Source organism: Bubalus kerabau, chromosome 5 (genome assembly GCF_029407905.1).
Source record: "Bubalus kerabau isolate K-KA32 ecotype Philippines breed swamp buffalo chromosome 5, PCC_UOA_SB_1v2, whole genome shotgun sequence".
NCBI lineage: Eukaryota > Metazoa > Chordata > Mammalia > Artiodactyla > Bovidae > Bubalus > Bubalus kerabau.
The window spans coordinates 4902611-4919976 of NC_073628.1; the positions used below are offsets into that span (position 1 = coordinate 4902611).

Sequence of the window (17366 nt, forward strand, 5' to 3'; positions counted from 1 at the left end):
CAGCTAACCACCACCAGTGTCTGATAACTGGCCTTAAATTGCTGCTGAATATGTCTTTCCCCTTCTTTCTCCTCTTTGCTTTCTTTTATATTTTTTGCCTTCTCCTTATATCTATCTTAGATCTTCCCTGGTGGCTCAGAGGGTAAAGCATCTACCTGCAATGCGTGAGACCTGGGTTCAATCCCTGAGTCAGGAAGACCCCCTGGAGAAGGAAATGGCAACCCACTCCAGTCCTCTTGCCTGGAAAATCCCATGGACAGAGGAGCCTGGTAGGCTACAGTCCATGGGGTCGCAAAGAGACACGACTGAGCAACTTCACTTCACTTATATCTGTCTTACTGTTTGCTTTTTCTGTTTTTCTCCTTTAAAATTTCTTTTCTTTAAAAATAATTGTTCTTGTCCTTTGGAAACAAGGTCAGACTTAGAGAAAAACTGTTGACATGGCCCAGAAAAATACTTTTTAGAGTAAAGTGCCCATCTGGTCCCCTTTTGTTCCCAAAGACTTTGGTGTCTATTTCCCACGTAATCGGGGTGCAACCCCACACATATAATTTCTCTCAAAGTATCGTTGAGACAGACAAGCGACCCTTGGACTTGAAAAATATAAACACTTAGAAATGTGTTTCTAAAAATTTGCCAGCACTACTCTATATAAAAGATTATTTTAACCTTTGGTTACTTCTCACTCAGAAAACGTCCTAATTATCTAATTGCTGTTTTTAATTTCCACTTTCCTTTTTATGCATTATATGAGGATATTTAGGATGTAGTACTGTTATCTTTTTAGGATGTAGTACTGTTATCTTTTTTTAGACTTGAATTATATTTATTTACCATTTAATTTTAAAATATACTCTTACCTTTCATAGCCCGACAATTGCTTGGAAGCTTGAAACAGCAGAGCAGGTGTCGTGAACATATGTGTAGGAGGAATACATTCGCTGTGTATTGAAGTTCGCTGTCTTTCCGTGAACATTCCCCCTAATGCTGTGTGTTTTGTGTCAGGACTTGCTGTATATCAAACCGACTCACATCCAGGCAGCAAGAGCTGGCAACGGGATCCATGCCATCCTGCTTTACAGACGCAAACTGGACCGGGAGGAAATCAAACCGGTATGCACGCAAAGTGCTTTTTTCTTAAAAGAAAAAAACGTTTTTATTTGGCTGTTCAGGTCTTTGTGGTGGCTTATGGCTTAGCTGCTCCATGACACGTGGGATCTTGGTTCCCTGAGCAGGGATGGAACCCACACAACCTCCACTGCAACGTGGGTTCTTAACCACTGGACCATCGGGGAAGTCCCAGACTGCTTTTTAAAAAATTCTTTAGAACAGCTTTATCCAGGTGTAATTGATGTACAACACACCTTCAAAGCACCCACTGTAATAAGTTCTGACATTTCGATATGTATCTCTGTACATGTGAAACCATCACAGTTAAGTGAGTGAGACCCCTGCCCACCGGCCCACCCTGGGTTCCTCTGTGTGCCTCTGTGTCCGTCTCTGCTCCCCACCTTCACCCTGATCTGCTTTCTGTCACTCTAGATTAGATTGCGTTTTCTGTAAATGGATTCTTACAGCTTTTGCTTGCTTGTTTTTTTTTTTTAAACTTTGGTATTTCGGGGCTTCCCTGGTGGTTCAGTCGGTAAAGAATCCACCTGCAGTGTAGGAGACCCGGGTTCAATCCCTGGGTTTGGGAAGATCCCCTGGAGAAGGAAATGGCAACCCACTCCAGTATTCTTGCCTGGAGAATCCCATGGGCAGAGGAACCTGGCGGGCTCCAATCCGTGGGGTCGCAAAGAGTCAGACACGACTGAGCGACTAAACCAACCAGTTTTATTTGGCTGTGTCGGGTCTCATTTGCGGCATGCAGGATCCTTGTTGCGACATACAGGATATTCAGTTGCAGAGCACAGACCCTCTAGTTGCGGCGTCTGGGTCTTAGTTCCCTGACCAGGGATCCAACCCATATCCCTTGCATTGAAAGATGGATTCTTAACCACTGGACCACCAGGGAATCCCCGTTCACTTTTTACTTTTTTGTTTTGACCTCTTTCATTCAACATAATTATTTTGAGATTTAATTCTCTCCTGTAGTGTCCTAAATGGATATATGTCTGATGCACTTTAGTTCTGTAATTTGTCCTTTGAGGAAACCCTCTCTTGCTTGTGAAGGACATAATATAGATGTCAGGCCTTTACAAAAATTCTTTTGTTTATTTTTTTATTTATATTTTTGACCATGCTGAGTCTTCGTTGCCGCACAGGGACTTTCTCTAGATGTGGTGAGCCAGGGCTACTCTTGGTTGCTGTGAGCGGGCTTCTCATATTACAGAGGCTTTTCTTGTTGCAGATCACAGGCTCTAGGGCCTACGGGCTTCGGGAGATGCCGCACGCGGACTCAGTTGTTTCTCTGTGGCACGTGGGATCTTCCCAGACCAGGGGTCGAACCTGTGTCCCCTGCACTGACAGGCAGATTCTTAACCACTAGACCAGCAAGGAAGTCTTGAGGCCTTTTTTTTTTTTTTTTTTGAACTACTCCTTTGACTTAAGTGTCAGCATCTTTCTTTCTTTCTTTTAACTACACTACGCAGCACTCGGGATCTCATCTCAGTTCCGAAACTAGGGGTTGAAAACGTGCTCCCTGCGGTGGAAGTATGGAGCCTACTGAGGACGTGTTATTTAAGAATAAGATGCAGGGTTCTGTGCTCTGGTCTGTTTCAACAAACCCCAGGGTGCATGGTATCCCAGGGAACCCCCGTTCTTAACGAGTTTGGAGATTAGGTCCAGCCATGCTATGGGCCCAGAAAACAAATCCAGCATTTAAATGTGTGGACTTAATTTGCTCCTTAAATTTTTGTTTGAGACATATTTCTGTTACAGATTCTTCTTTTGGGGTCTACGATTCCGCTCTGCTCCGCCCAGTGGGAGCGCATGTTTAATACTTCTCGGATCCCGGGAGAGGAGACAGGTGGGTAGCCCACTCAGGGCTCCTTTGGAAATCAGAACTTCCCATCCTTGTGCTCAGGAGACATCAGAGAAGACCACACCAGTGGCTCCTGGCCTCTCCTAAGATTTCAGAGATTTCAGGCTCAAGAACCTTCCTTCTGTTGAACTGCCTTTGTCTTTCTCAGGCCTGGACAGTTAATTTAACTGACTCAGTTTCTCTTCAGTTGAAGGATGTCTTACAGTAGTTTTTCCAGATTGGGTTAGGAATTTTTTTTTTGGCCGCATGGTGCGGCATGAGGGATCTTAGTTCCCCGACCGGAATTGAACCCATGTCCCCTGCAGTGAAAGCGCATATTCCTAACCACTGGACCACCAAGGAAGTTTATTGTCTTCAGGGGGAGCCAGATTTGTGGCCCAGTAGCCTGACCTAGGACCCCTGACCCCTGCCTTCCTTACTGCCCAGTGTAGGGGGTGCCTCGTCTGTTCCAGCCGGGACGCCCTCAAAAATGCAAGGGGACAGACCGGTAGCACTTAGGACCGCCCCCCGTCGGCCCTTTGGCCCGGGTGACACGTCCAGGGGGTGGCCAAGCGGAGCCAGCGCCCAGGCCTGCCCCAGCCCAGAGCTCCAAGCCCTCTGCAAGCTTGTGGGAAGTGGACTCTGAGCGGAGCCGAGTGACGCAGGGACAGGAGGTGGTGCCGTCGAGGGTGTGTTCTCTCCTCCTCTAACCACGTGCCCCTGGATGCCTGCCCCCGCCGCACCCCCCCACCCTTCCCCTGCAGACACCATCCAGCACCTGAGGGACAGCAAACACATTGTCGTCTTCCACCGGGGCCGCTACTTCAAGGTCTGGCTCTACCACGACGGCCGGCTGCTGAGGCCCCGGGAGATCGAGCAGCAGGTGCAGCGGATCCTGGAGGACCCATCGGAGCCGCAGCCCGGGGAGGCCAAGCTGGCGGCGCTTACGGCGGCGGACAGGTGTGCGGCCCCTCCAAGACGCTGGGGGGCTGTCGGGGGGTCTCAGGGTTCTCTCCTCACCAGGGAGGCAAACAGGTGTGTGGCCCTTCCGAGATGCTGGGGGCTGTGGGGGGGTCTCGGGGTTCTGTCCTCACCAGGGGAGCAGACAGGTGTGTGGCCCCTCTGAGATGCTGTCGTGTTTCGGGGGCTCAGGGTCCTCTCCTCACCAGGGTCCCCCCTGGTGGGGAGGCGGGTCCCTGGCCTGCCGCGCTGGGCTCGGCTTTGTCCCCAGGTCCCCTTGGCCGTCTGTGTGACAGGCAGGTGTGCGTGTGCGTGGATCTCAGGACGCATGACTGAAGGAAGGAAGTAGGCGTTGTCATGGGGGCTGCGGCATGTTTTTGGTTGTTGTTTTGTTTTAAATAATGTTACTTAGTCTGGCTCTGCTGGGTCTTTGTTGCCGCACGAGGGCTTTCTCTGGTTTCCGAGAGCGGAGGCTGCTCTCAGTGTGCGTCCTTCGCATTGCTTTGACTTGGTTTGTTGCAGAGCACAGATTCTAGGGCACCCGGGCTCAGCTGATGCGGTTCCCAGGCTCTAGAGCACAGGCTCAGTAGTTGGCACACGGGCTTAGTTGCCCCGCGTCATGTGGAATCTTCCCAGGCCAGGGATCGAACCTTGTCCCCTGCATTGGCAGATGAATTCTCAGGTGAACGCTGAGCCAGCAGGGAAGCCCTTGGGCATGCTGGACTTAGGAAACAGACAAGTTTAGCCAAGGCCTCCATGTCAGGGTTAAAGCTCGAGGGCCTGGCCTGTACAGCCTGGGCTCTGATACCTCTGGGGCTGAGCTACTCTGTTTGGGATGGGGGAGGGGAGCACTTGGGGGAGAAGCAAGTCTGTCTTCAGGCTTTGCCCAGGGCTGCTGGGGCAGTGTGGTCCCTGATGAGGAACCCTGGGGCCGGCAGTGTGGCTGCTCTTAGGGTTGTGCTGGGAGCAAGATGGTGAGTGACTGTCCTGCAGAGAAGAGGAAGAGACCCAGGCGAGGGCACGCAGAGGGCGGTGGTGAGCCGGGATGACCAACGGGCAGCAGAGATGTCTGGGGAGAAGATGCTGGGAGCTGTGGAGTGGGGCCCGTGTACCCAGCCACATTTGGGCTTGATTCTGTGACCAGGCGCTGATAAAGGGACCACATTAGCCTGGAGTGAGTGACCTTCTGGAGTGACCTGCGGGCACGCTCAGTCTCTCAGTTGTGTCCCATGTGCGACCCCACGGACTGTAGCCCGCCAGGCTCCTCTGTCCGTGGGATTCTCCAGGCAAGAAGACTAGAGTGGTTCACCCTGCCCTCCTCCAGGGGATCTTCCCCACCCAGGGATCGAACCCACGGTCTCTTACGTCTCCTGCATTGGCAGGCAGGCTCTTTTCTGCTAGTGCCACCTGGGAAGCCCCAGACTTATATTCTGGTCCGGGGGCTTCCGACGCTGGACATGGGCAGTGTTAGTAAAGAGGAGGCTCAGTCCAAGAAGCTGGAGGGCATGGCCGTTGCTGGGGGGCAAGGGCTCGGCTGGAACAGAGGGGACGCGTCCTGGGGAAGAACCTTGGGTCCCGAGTGCTGACCGAGCATCACTGGGGGTGGCCAGTGAGGCAGAGAGGGGCAGGGTGCAGACTCAGTGAGCAACATAGTCATCGCGGGGGCATCCCCCATGAGGACTATGCATCCCCCATGAGGACTATGCCCCGCCTCACTTACCTAGGTGCTGCGCACGTACCAGCGATTCTCGCGGTCACCATTGTCCCCAGGTGTCAAGAACAGTGGTTGGAGCTGGGCCTGCGATGGGACCTGTTGTGTTTCTGGGCTTTTTGGCACCCCTGGGGGTCTGGGTTGAGCACTTGGTGGGGAGAAGAGGGCGGGAGACAGAGACAGATGGCCCTGGCCTGGAAGGGTAGCGGGGTGGGGGGCCTGAGTGAAGGGGCCCAGGAGCTATCTGGGGAGGCCACAGCTGGGGCGCCTCTGGGGAATTGGGTGTCCCATCAGCTCCATGCACCCCACGTGGGGCAGGATGGAAAAGAATCCCTGAATTCGGCTCCGAGGGGCGCCCCTCATCACGGGGCTGTCGTGTGGCTGTTTGTAGCATGGGCATGTGGACACGGGACCAGCTGGCCTGGGTAGCAGTCCCGACCCACCACGAAGGCGCTGTGACCTCCTGCCTGTGCCTCGGTTTCCTCATCTGGAAGATGGGACAGTGGTGTCGGGGTCTGTGAACTTGAGCTGGTCCCGGCACCAGGGCCATGCTCTTGGCCCTCGCTGTGGTTTCTGAGGGGTGGTCGCATGGAGAGGGTCAGAAGGCCACGAGGAAGGCTCCTGCCTGGCTGGGGCTCTGCTGCCCCGGACGGCAAAGCTCCGGGCCCATCTGCCCTCTTGTCCTTCACTCGGCATTTATGGATGAACTTCCCCGCCTGCGACGTCCCTGGAGCAGGTACAAGGAGAAGGCGAGACCCCTGCCCTCCAACCAGGCGGCCCAGCCGGCAGGCAGGCAGGCAGTGGTTGCAGATGGAGAAAGTCTTTAAGGCCGAGTTTTCCTTAAACCCCTAAAACACTGAGAACTGAAAAACGTTGTCCTTCACACATGCCTCAAAGGAGATGTCACCAAATTGCTGCAGGTCTCATGGTACTTAATCCTCACCGCAGGGTCCCCTGGGCCAGGTGTCGCCAGGCCTATTTTGGACACGGGAAAAACAAGCAGTCTCTGGATGCTGTGGAAAAAGCAGCGTTCTTCGTAACGTTAGATGAAACCGAGCAGGGGTACCGGGAGGAGGACCCGGGAACGTCGATGGACAGCTATGCCAAGTCCCTGCTGCACGGCAGGTGTTTCGACAGGTATCGCGCTTACCTTCTGAAACACAGTGCTTTGCCTAAAACCTGGAAGAAGCATTGCCTATGGCTGACACCCAGCCATAAGCATCTGTTGAAGCAAGGGGGCCGTGAAAATACGACTGGGGAGTTTCTTCTTTCCACCCAAACTGTCACGCACACACGTAAGCAGCAGCCTTGAGATCCTTCCCCTCTGCACGAGCTCCTCCGCTTGGAGATGCTCATGAGAAAGGGCTGCCCAGGGCCTGACCTGGATGTCGGCTTTGGCTCTGCTCACTAGTCACGTGATTGGGTGAGCCTGCTCCCCTTCCCTGAGAAGGGAGGTCCTGACTGCCCATCAGGTTGGGGGTGAGGGTTGGCCGAGGTGGGGGAAGGGGGGGTGCAGGCACAGTTGGTCTTCCGTGTCCGCGGGGTTCAGCCAACTGCGGATCAGGGAGCATGTTTCAGAGCCTCGGTTGTGGAGCCTGTGGCTGCAGAGGGCCGACTCTGGGGCCGGAGCAGCCTCAGGTTTCCTTATCGGCCAATGGGTCCCAGAGCCACACCGCCAGCAGATACCCAAGGACGACCTTACGGCTTCCTGCCTCTCTGCCGGTGTCTTATGCATCCTTTCTCGTTATAACAATACAGCCTGTTCTCCTTCTGGTCCCAGTACCCAAATGCTTATCTCTGTGTTGGGAGCAGGGGAGAAACCAGTGAGTTAGGGTTCTATGTGTACTTTTTTTTTTTTAATTTAAAAAAAAAATTACTTTTGGCTGTGCTGGATTTTCGTTGCCGTGCAGGCTCCTCTCCAGTTGCAGCGAGCACTTGTTGCAGTGCTCGGGCTTTTCGTGGCTTCTCTCTCTCTTTTTTTTGGATGTATTTATTTATTTGGCTGTGCTGGTTCTTAGTTGCAACACGTGGGATCTTTAGTTGCCACATGCAAAATCTTAGTTGCAGCCTGTGGGATCTAGTTCCCTGACCAAGTATCGAACCCAGGGCCCCTGCATTGGGAGTGCGGAGTCTTAGCCACTGGACCCCCAGGGAAGTCCCGCCATGGCTTCTTGTTGCTGAGCACAGGCTTGAGGGTGCACAGGTCTCAGTAGCTGCAGCTCCTGGGCTCTAGAGCACAGGTCAGTAGCTGTGGCCCACGGGTTTATTTGCTCCGAGGCACACTGGGACCTTCCCGGACAAGGGATTGAACCTGTATCTCCCGCATTGGCAGGAGAATTCTTTACCACTGAGCCACCAGGGAGGCCCTTCTGTACGTACTTTTATTATCACTTGTGGAGAGTCGTTCACCTCTACCAACCATAGGAGGGGTGGATACAGTCAGTTGAGGCCATCCGTAAGAAAACAAACACGTTGTCTGGATTTGCTTTTGTCTTTGTAAACATGTCAGTTGCATTAATTTTTTTGTGTCGTGCAGGTGGTTTGATAAATCATTCACGTTTATCGTCTTTAAAAACGGCAAGATGGGCATAAATGCAGAGCACTCCTGGGCCGATGCGCCCATCATGGGTCACCTTTGGGAGGTGAGTGTCTGAAAGTTTAACTTGACCATAGACACTGCTGTGGAAAAAGCAAACCCCAGACTGAATTAAACTTCGTAGTATCCGTCCAGTTATAATGTTTTCAGCAGGCATTGGCGCTGTCAACATATGGCTGAGGTTCCTGAAATGGAAACATTTATTGTCACATCCTGAAGGTGCCAAAATAATGAGATGGCCTTGGCTCAGACGCAGTGACTTCAGGGCGGAACTGAAGCTCGGTTATTTTGAAAGCTGCCAAGTTTTAGGCCAAATAAAAGCAAGGGTATTGAAATCTTGGTTTATGAAAGTGCAGTGTGCCTTTTCCCACTTCGCTTAATTCTTAGAATTACCAAGTTACCGAAAAACCCACCAATGCCTGTCATCCTCTCCCTCCACCTAACACTTTACATTTATTTATTTTTTGGCTGTGCCGTAAAATGTGTGATCGTAGTTCCCCAGTTGGGGATCGAAGCCAAGCCCTCTGCGGTGGGAGTGTGGAGTCCTCACCCCTATTCATTGTTGGTGTCCAGTTGTTCAGTCATGTCCAGCTCTTTTCGACCCCATGGACTGCAGCATGCCAAGCTCCCCTGTCCGGGAAACCTTTAAGAAGGAAAGAAAAAATTCCTCCAGTCTGTAAGACACCGGCATGGTCCTAAGACATTAACACCTGATAAAAGTAGCCAAGTTGTCAAAAAGGCTCTTCATCACCCTTGTCTTTGCTGATGCCAACAAAGGCTGAGAGATCCTTTCAACTAAAGATCTGTCATAGATCAAACCCCTTCACCACTGCTGAATGTTGAAATGAGACACTTTAAGTCTCTTTGCACTTTGTAATGGTCCACGCCTATTACACCCTGTTCCAAGGACTTTCCCAGTAATAAGAGCATCAGAGCAGTACTTGGGTGAAAGAGAAATCTCTGAGTCATAGGCAGTCTGGATCACATTAGGTACATTTACCAAGTAGAGAAATCTACAGGATACTGACAAGGCCAGGCGTATTTTTTCAGTACTCTGGATAAGATAAGGATAAAGGATTTAGTCTTACATCAGGGTGAGCAGTTGGATGCGGTGGTGTTTTACTGTTAACCACCCAATGGACACAGTGGCCCGTGACTCCAGAGGTCAGACAGGAACCCAGATGCTCCCTATGTGGATGAGAACTGACCCACCGTCTTGTCATGGAGGCCCACACCAGAGCCAGTTAATGGGCTGGTATAAAGATGCCCCCTGTGCCAATTAAAAACAAATCTGGTCCAAGCTGAGTCCTGTTGGCTGTCTGTGTGTTTCTGGTGTTTGTGTTGGACTCGGGGGCTCTGATGCAGAGCAGACACAGCTAGGCTGGGCCCCTTCACAGGCTCAGCTCACGGGGGCACTGACCGCAGGTGCATGAGATGAGGCCCCCCTTACACCTCCCCATCCCTGAGCCGCTGCCCTCCCCCGCTCACCGTCCGACAGTGTCGCCCTCTGACCTTGGGCTCTTTTTTTGTTCATTTTGCTTCCCCTACTGGAATGTAAGCTCCCCGAGGGCAGAAATACCTTTTAAAAAATATTTTTATTATTTTTAAAAATTCAGGTGTAATTCACAAAGCATGTAGTTCAGCTCTTCAAGTGTACAGTTCAGTATGGTTGTTCTTTCCATCACCACTGTCTCATTCCAGGACACTTCCATCACTCCCAAAATAAAACACCTCCCCGCACCCCCACCCCACCCAACCCTTGGTAACCACTAATCTCCTTTCTGTCTCTGGCTATTCTAGCCATTTCATAGAAATGGAATCCACACAGTGCGTGGTCTTGTGTATCTGGCTAATGTTTTCAGGATTCATCTGTACTGTTCTATAGGGCTTCATTCCTTTTTTTAAATTTTTTTTGGGATCTCAGTTCCCCAACTGGGGATTGAACCTGGCCCACAGCAGTGAAAGCCCAGAATCCCACCACTAGGGCTTCGTTCCTTTTGATGGCTGAATGGTATTCCTTCGCGTGATAATACCGTATTTTATCTGTTCATAACTTGATGGACATTTGGGCTCTTTTTGCTGTTTAACTACTATAACCATCGCTTCTGTGAACGTCAGTGTACAAGTTGTATGTGAACCTGTGTTTTCATTTCTTTTGAGTCCATACCTAAGAATGGAGTCGCTTGGTCATGGCCATCTGTAAACTTTTGTAGAAAGGCAGAAATTCCTGTCTGCTTTGTTCGCTGGTGCTCAGAAGCATTGCTGACTCATAGCTGTTGTTCAGTTGCTAAGTCACGTCTGACTCTTTGCGACCCCATGGACTGCAGCATGCCAGGCTTCCCTGTCCTTCCCATCTCCTGCAGTTTGCTCAAACTCATGTCCGTTAAGTTGGTGATGCCATCCAACCATCTCATCCTCTGTCATCCCCTTCTCTTCCTGCCCTCAATCTTTCCCAGCATCAGGGTCTTTTCCAATGAGTCGGCTCTTCCAATCAGGTGGCCAAAGTATTGGAGGTTCAGTTTCAGCATCAGTCCTTCCAGTGAATATTCAGGGTTGACTCATAGTTGGTGCTCAGTAAATAGCATTGAATAAACTGGCTTAAGATTACCTGCCAGTGAACAGAAAGCATTCATACCTGGGCCCACATCCTGGCTCCCTGAGAAGTGTGAACTCGGACAGACTCTTCACCTCACTGAGGCGGTCTTCTCATTTATACGCGTGAGAACAGCAGTTACTACCTTACAGGGTCAGTATCCATCAGGGTAACACCCAGACAGTACCAGCTCACAGCCAGGACCTAGAAGCAGGCTCTGAGCTATTTTCTGCACATCATACACTCAGCTTGAATCCTGGCTGTGCTCCTTACCTGTCCAAACACTGTCGAACCTCTCCAGGTCCATCTTTCTTGACCCTGAAGTAGAGATCAGACTACCTCATTAGGTGGGTGTTCACAGAATGTCAAGTGCTCAGCAGACCCTAAGCAAGTAGTTATGGTTAAGTCTTGATCGCATTTCTAGAAAGAAAGGATGTGCTTTGAGAGGTCAGTGACTTGTATGTAATAGGTACCTGTGATGATCTTGGACTTAACAGATGTGTCTTTATTTTTGACAGTACGTCATGGCCACGGACAGCTTCCAGCTGGGTTACACGGAGGATGGACACTGTAAAGGAGACACCAACCCGAACATCCCGTACCCTACCCGGCTGCAGTGGGACATCCCGGAGGAAGTAAGTCCCACTACTCGGATGCTTGTCAATTACCTTGGATAGGAGACACATCTAAACTCTCACAGTTGAATTTTCCAGCGGTCCTTCCCGAGTACTCACAAGCTCAGGATGTCCCCGAGACAGAAATCTGTCCACCTGGGTGTTTCTTCCTGGGACCTCGAAGCTGCTACAGCTCCTATTGCCTTGGGAGCCCCAGTCAGTGTTCTTTCACTGAAAGCTTTTGGCTAAGATTGTCAGTGAAATTCCTAGCTCAAACTTAGCTAGACATCACAATGAAATCATTTCCTTTGGAGCTGAAGTACACTAGATTACTAATTTGTCAGTTTTGTCCCTCTGAGTCTTCTCCAATGCAATTTACTCCATGGAAGCCCTTTGGGGAAGGAATTTTAGGGCTGGAAATACCAAATCAAAGCCAAGCAGGAATTCCCAGGACCTGGGAAGTCTTTTTCTTTTTTGAAGTCATTTTTGACATAGAAAATATTGGATCCGTACTGTAAGGTCTTATCCGTCTGCATCTTTTTGTCCAGCCTGCATTCCTGTGGCTGGTGTGTGGTCCTCAGAGAGGCATGACTTCTGAAGAAGTGTATCACAGAGTCCTTCTAGCTGACTAAGTCACGTACCATTTATTAAAAAGATTTTTATTGATGGATTTTCATTTTTAGAGCACTTTTAGGCTCGCAGCAAAATCCGAGTGGAAGGTGCAGAGTTTTCGCACAGTCTCCCCGCCCTCACACACACAGTCACTCCCACTGCCGATGTCCCTACCAGTTGGTCTGTGTGTTACAGGCGATGCAGCTACACCGACATGTCAGTATCACTGAAGTTCGTAGCTCGCATTAGGGTCATGCTTGGAGTCACGCTTGCTGTTGTGCATCTATGGCGTGGGCAGAGATAATGAGACGCAGAGCAGCGTCACCGCCCTAAAACCTCTCCTCTGTCGGCTCGCCCCTCTCTCCCGCCTTGCTCCTGACAGCACAGGTCTCACCTCTCTATCATGTCTCCTGTCCCTGAATGTCATACAGCTGGAGTCGTACAGTGCGGAGCTGTTCCGTTGACTTCTTTCCCTTGGTCGTGTGCATTTAAGATTCCTTGTGTGACTTCACGGCTGAGGACTCACTTCTATTGTACAGCCGTCCCACAGTCCATGTCCTTTTTTTTTTTTCTTTTTTTGGCTGTGCTGGTTGGTATGTGGGAACCTAGTTCCCCAACCAGGGATCAAGCCTGCACCCCCTAGAGTGGAAGCACAGAGGCTTAACCACTGCACCACCAGGGAGGTCCCAATCCATTTCTTTTTTAAAACTGGTCCCTCGATGGCTAGCATATAAGAAGAATGGATCTCATGAAACAAAACCTGTGACTCTTTGAAATGCCCTCTGGGGGTCCCCCTGGGACCAGGCATTCCTCCCGTGTGGGCCACCCCGTTGCTGTTTAGGGAGTGAGGGGCAGTGCCATGTTACCCACTTACTGCAACTCTTAGGTTAGAAAGATTGGAAAAAACCAAGAAGTAAACGTGATGTACATATTTCCAAGCAACAAGTCTGTGTGTTAGCTGTGCTGAAAGTCAGCTTGCGTTTTCTTCAGTTTGTGTCAGAACTTCCCCTCCCATTAAGTGAAGCCTTTTCTCCTTTTCCCCCAAGTGTCAGGAGGTCATTGAGACTTCGCTGAGCAGCGCCAACCTCTTGGCCAACGATGTGGATTTCCACTCCTTCCCATTCCGCACTTTCGGTAAAGGGCTGATCAAGAAATGTAAAACCAGCCCGGACGCCTTCGTGCAGCTCTCGCTCCAGCTGGCTCATTACAAGGTGAGACCCCCCCAGCTGGGCTTTTTGTCCTGAGCACTCCTGGGGGCCCTGAACACAGGCCCAAGGCTGCCCGCCCAGCGCATAGGGGAGGACCCGTCATGGGAGCTAGCCGTGCCTGGGACGGCAGTGGGTTCCTGGTTCACACGGGAGGAGAGGCAGAATGTAGGGGGCAGAAGGCAAGTGAGATCTCCTCATTCTACAAAGCGGGAATTAGACGTGTAAGCTCCCAATCCTAGGATTTGGGAAAGCAGAACTACTTAGGGCAGGCAACTGGAGGTCTCTGACCCTTGACATGCTCTTCCATAGGAGGGGATACGCCAGCCCCATGGGAGGTATTCTGGGATGGGTGGGGTCCCTGTACGCACAGAAACTTGTGGTGTTTCCAGGGCCCTGGAGGACCTCAGTGAGGCTCTTTTCCATTGGAGGGAGCATTCCACCCTGAAAGGGTGGCCCTGGTTTCCAGGGGCAGTGGAAGTCTTTGTGGCATTGGGTCAAAATATGTCCTGGCTTTAATGGAGAATTTCTGTCTTCAGAGCTTGAGGGTTGAACATGGGTGCAGGGTAGCATCTCTGGACAGTGGTTCTGCTGTGTGAAGTCTGCTTTGTGCCAGGCACTGGCCTCGGTGCTCTACACACATAGCTCTCACAGTCTCCTCACTAGCAAGTCTCTATAGTTGGCCCACTTTACTGGTTGAGAAAATTGGGGTTCACTCCAAGAGGTGAGCTGACCAGCGGCCAAGGTGATACTGGAGTCAGGCATGGGTCCCGGGGGCAGCCTGTAGCTTCGACTCCTCTATAACTCAGGTCAGGAAGATAAACACATGCAGAACAGCACAAGAGGCAGTGTTCAGTTCAGTTCAGTCGCTCAGTCGTGTCCGACTCTTTTTTTTTTTTCGTGTCCGACTCTGCGACCCCATGAATCGCAGGACGCCAGGCCTCCCTGTCCATTACCAACTCCCGGAGTTCACTTAAACTCATGTCCATCGAGTCGGTGATGTCATCCAGCCATCTCATCTGTCGTCCCCTTTTCCTCCTGCCCCCAAGCCCTCCCAGCATCAGAGTCTTTTCCAATGAGTCAACTCTTTGCATGAGGTGGCCAAAGTATTGGAGTTTCAGCTTTAGCATCAGTCCTTCCAATGAACACCCAGGATTAATCTCCTTTAGAATGGACTGGTTGGATCTCCTTGCAGTCCAAGGGACTCTCAAGAGTCTCCTCCAACACCACAGTTCAAAAGCATCAGTTCTTCGGTGCTCAGCTTTCCTCACAGAGGCAGTGTTAGTATCAGATAAATGACAGCTGATGGGCCACAACTGTACTTCAGATTGACTCTAATACAGCTGATGGATGCACGAAAATAGACAGCCACAGACCAGTTTTGCTCACAAATGCAAATGCAAAAAATCTAAATAAGGTAATAGCAAATAGCATCAACCAGTACAGGGAAAATACCGCAGCCAGCAATAGCTAACGCCAGCGGCCGGAGGATGGTTTGGTATCAGTAAATCCAGTAATAGACTTAATCATGTTACTAGCTCAGAGAAGAAGCCAGTCATTTTGACAGATGCTGACGAGGCATTCATAATGGTGCATCCCGATTCGGTAACTCGTAGCATAGGGGCTATCTCCTTCACACAGTAAATCACATCATGTGCCCGCAGACGGGGTCTTCCTCAAAAGTGGAGTGTGGAGGCAGCCCCATTAAAGCAGGAAGGATGACACGACCTCCAGGGGCTGTTCTTGGATGTCTATGCATTAAAGGGCATGAGGGCAGCTGACAGGACCACTGGGCAGAAGAAATATTCGCACATCTGCTCAGAAGATGGAGTGGGTGGGAAAGCTTCTGTGGTTGGGACGCATGCTCAGTAAGGAGGTCTGGTGCAGAATTACGCAAAGACGAGCATCTTTGTCTTAGAGCTGTGATAGTCAAGCAGCAAACACGGTAGGAAAATGTGATACAGACTAGAAGCAAAACCCTGGGATTCCCCAAGCCTCTATTTATAAAGCAGTCAGGACGTTTGGGAAAAAGACCCAGAGCCTAGGAGAAGGAATGGGCCCTCGGAGAGGGAGGGAAGGCTGTGATTTTGGACAGAAAGGCTCAGCACCTTCGAGATGAATGTCCCCGGTTCACGCACGCACTGTGAGCATCGTCAGAGGTCCGCAGAAGACTTTAGGAGAAGGGCTGGGCTGGTCTACCTTCCAAGTTCAAGTGGAGGGCTAACGTTTGAGAATAAGTGGTAATATTTTGAAAAGGAAAGGTTGTCAGGTGGAGATGGGGGAGGGTGAGGTGGAGACTTACTCTTTCAAAGCTGAAAATAGAGAAATCAGAAGCTTATAGTGATTAGCACAGGATAGTTTTGGTGCCAGAATAGTTGCGTGGAATCACGTAACAGTTTATTTGACACTGATTATTTATTTTAATAACCCAAGCAGTTATATTTACTCTTTGCACTCTGGCTAGAAACAGCCAGAATTTCATTCTTGGCCCCCCACCCCTCTACCAATTCGTCATGTGGCACTCAGTCTATAAAAAATGATTGACCGAAGTCTATTAATAGTTTAAAGCAGACTCCTCCATTCAGTTCTTTCCTGCACGCCTGTTGGAAGGCCCGCTCTGTTAGGAACAGACTTTACTGTGGCGCTCACAGTCAGACCCGTCTCTGCCAAGCTCTGGGCTGAGGGGCCTCACGGGGGCTCCTGCACAAATCCAGATGTTTTGGGTGGCCCTGCGGGGGGGAGTTCTGCTCCAGCCACCTAACCTTCTTTGTGCCCTGGACCCCTTGGGCAGTTGGAGAAAGCCTTGGGGATCCCTTCTCCGAATAATGTTTAGAAAGCATAAAATGAAATACGCAGGGTTACAAAAGTAACCAGTTACTTAACATGCAGGTGTCAAATAGTAAGCGTCCTTTTGTGGTACTGTAGATGTGATTCTTTTTTTGGATACAATTTTATTTCTTTTATTATTTTTGGCGTGCTGAGTCTTCTTTGCTCCTTGGGCTTTTCTCTGGTTGTGGCGAGTGGGGGCTGCTCTCTAGTTGCGGTACACGGGCTTCTCATTGCGGCGGCTTCTCTTGTTGTGTAGCACGGCCTCTAGGGCATGGGGGCTTCAGTGGGTGCAGTCGTTGTGGTTCCCAAGCTCTAGAGCACAAGCTCAGGAGTTATGATGCACGGGCTTGGTTGCTCCGTGGCATGTGGGATCTTCCTGGATCAGGGATCAAACCCGTGTCTCCTGCATTGGCAGGTGGATTCTTTACCACTGAGCCACCAGGGAAGGCCTAGATGTAATTGTTCATGCACTGACTTTCAAGCAGCAGGTCTGATAAGTGCCTTTACCTTTGACGCAGTGATGAGCTTAGATGCTACTTTGGGGTATGTGCAATAACCACGTGCTGTCTGCTTAGTCGCTCAGTCGTGTCTGACTCCTTGTGACCCTGTGGACTGTAGCCCTCCAGGCTCCTCTGTCGATGGGGACTCTCCAGGCAAGAAACTGGAGTGGGTTGCCATGCCCTCCTCCAGGGGATCTTCCCAATGCAGGATGGAACCCAGGTCTGCCACAGTGCAGGCAGACTCCTTACCACTGAGCCACCATACTTGGATGTGAAAATTGCTATGAGTTTTGTTCTATTCAGCATCACAGGCACTGCTCATAACTCCTGAGATGTGCTGCCTGTGCTTCTAAATGCTGTATTTCACTTTGTGGTTTAATTCACTTTGTGAAATTTAAAAATTATGCGTATTTTCCATCCAGGTTCACACATCCCCAAGGTTAGTCACCCTTGGTCTGGTGCTTATACTGATCTCCAGTGCTGCTCTGGGCCTGTTCCCTCCTTTTGCTGCTTTTGAATGTGCTGGGCTCATTTCTACCATAGGACCTTTGCACTTGCTCTGCACTGGCAATTAATAACTCCCAGACTTTTTAAAATAGTTTTTTTGGCATTGCATCATATGGGATCTTAGTTCTCTGACCAGGGATAGAACCCGCATGTCCTGCATTGGAAGCACTGAGTCTTAACTTCTGAACTGCCAGGGAAGTCCTCGCTACCTCCCAGATCAAGATGGGGTTGCTTGCTGCTGCTGCTGCTAAGTCACTTCAGTCGTGTCCGACTCTGT

The 17366-nt window shown here is 50.6% G+C and overlaps 1 protein-coding gene across 1 annotated transcript in view; it reads left to right on the top strand.

Moving 5' to 3' along the window:
• Window positions 1-17366, top strand: part of CPT1A (carnitine palmitoyltransferase 1A) — a 60952-nt gene that overhangs the window by 32344 nt on the left and 11242 nt on the right. The window contains exons 8-14 of the mRNA XM_055580589.1: window positions 1006-1113; window positions 2881-2968; window positions 3727-3922; window positions 6582-6770; window positions 8170-8275; window positions 11341-11457; window positions 13095-13259. Of these exons, the coding sequence (XP_055436564.1) occupies window positions 1006-1113; window positions 2881-2968; window positions 3727-3922; window positions 6582-6770; window positions 8170-8275; window positions 11341-11457; window positions 13095-13259 (969 nt within the window). The remainder of the gene's footprint in view (window positions 1-1005; window positions 1114-2880; window positions 2969-3726; window positions 3923-6581; window positions 6771-8169; window positions 8276-11340; window positions 11458-13094; window positions 13260-17366) is intronic.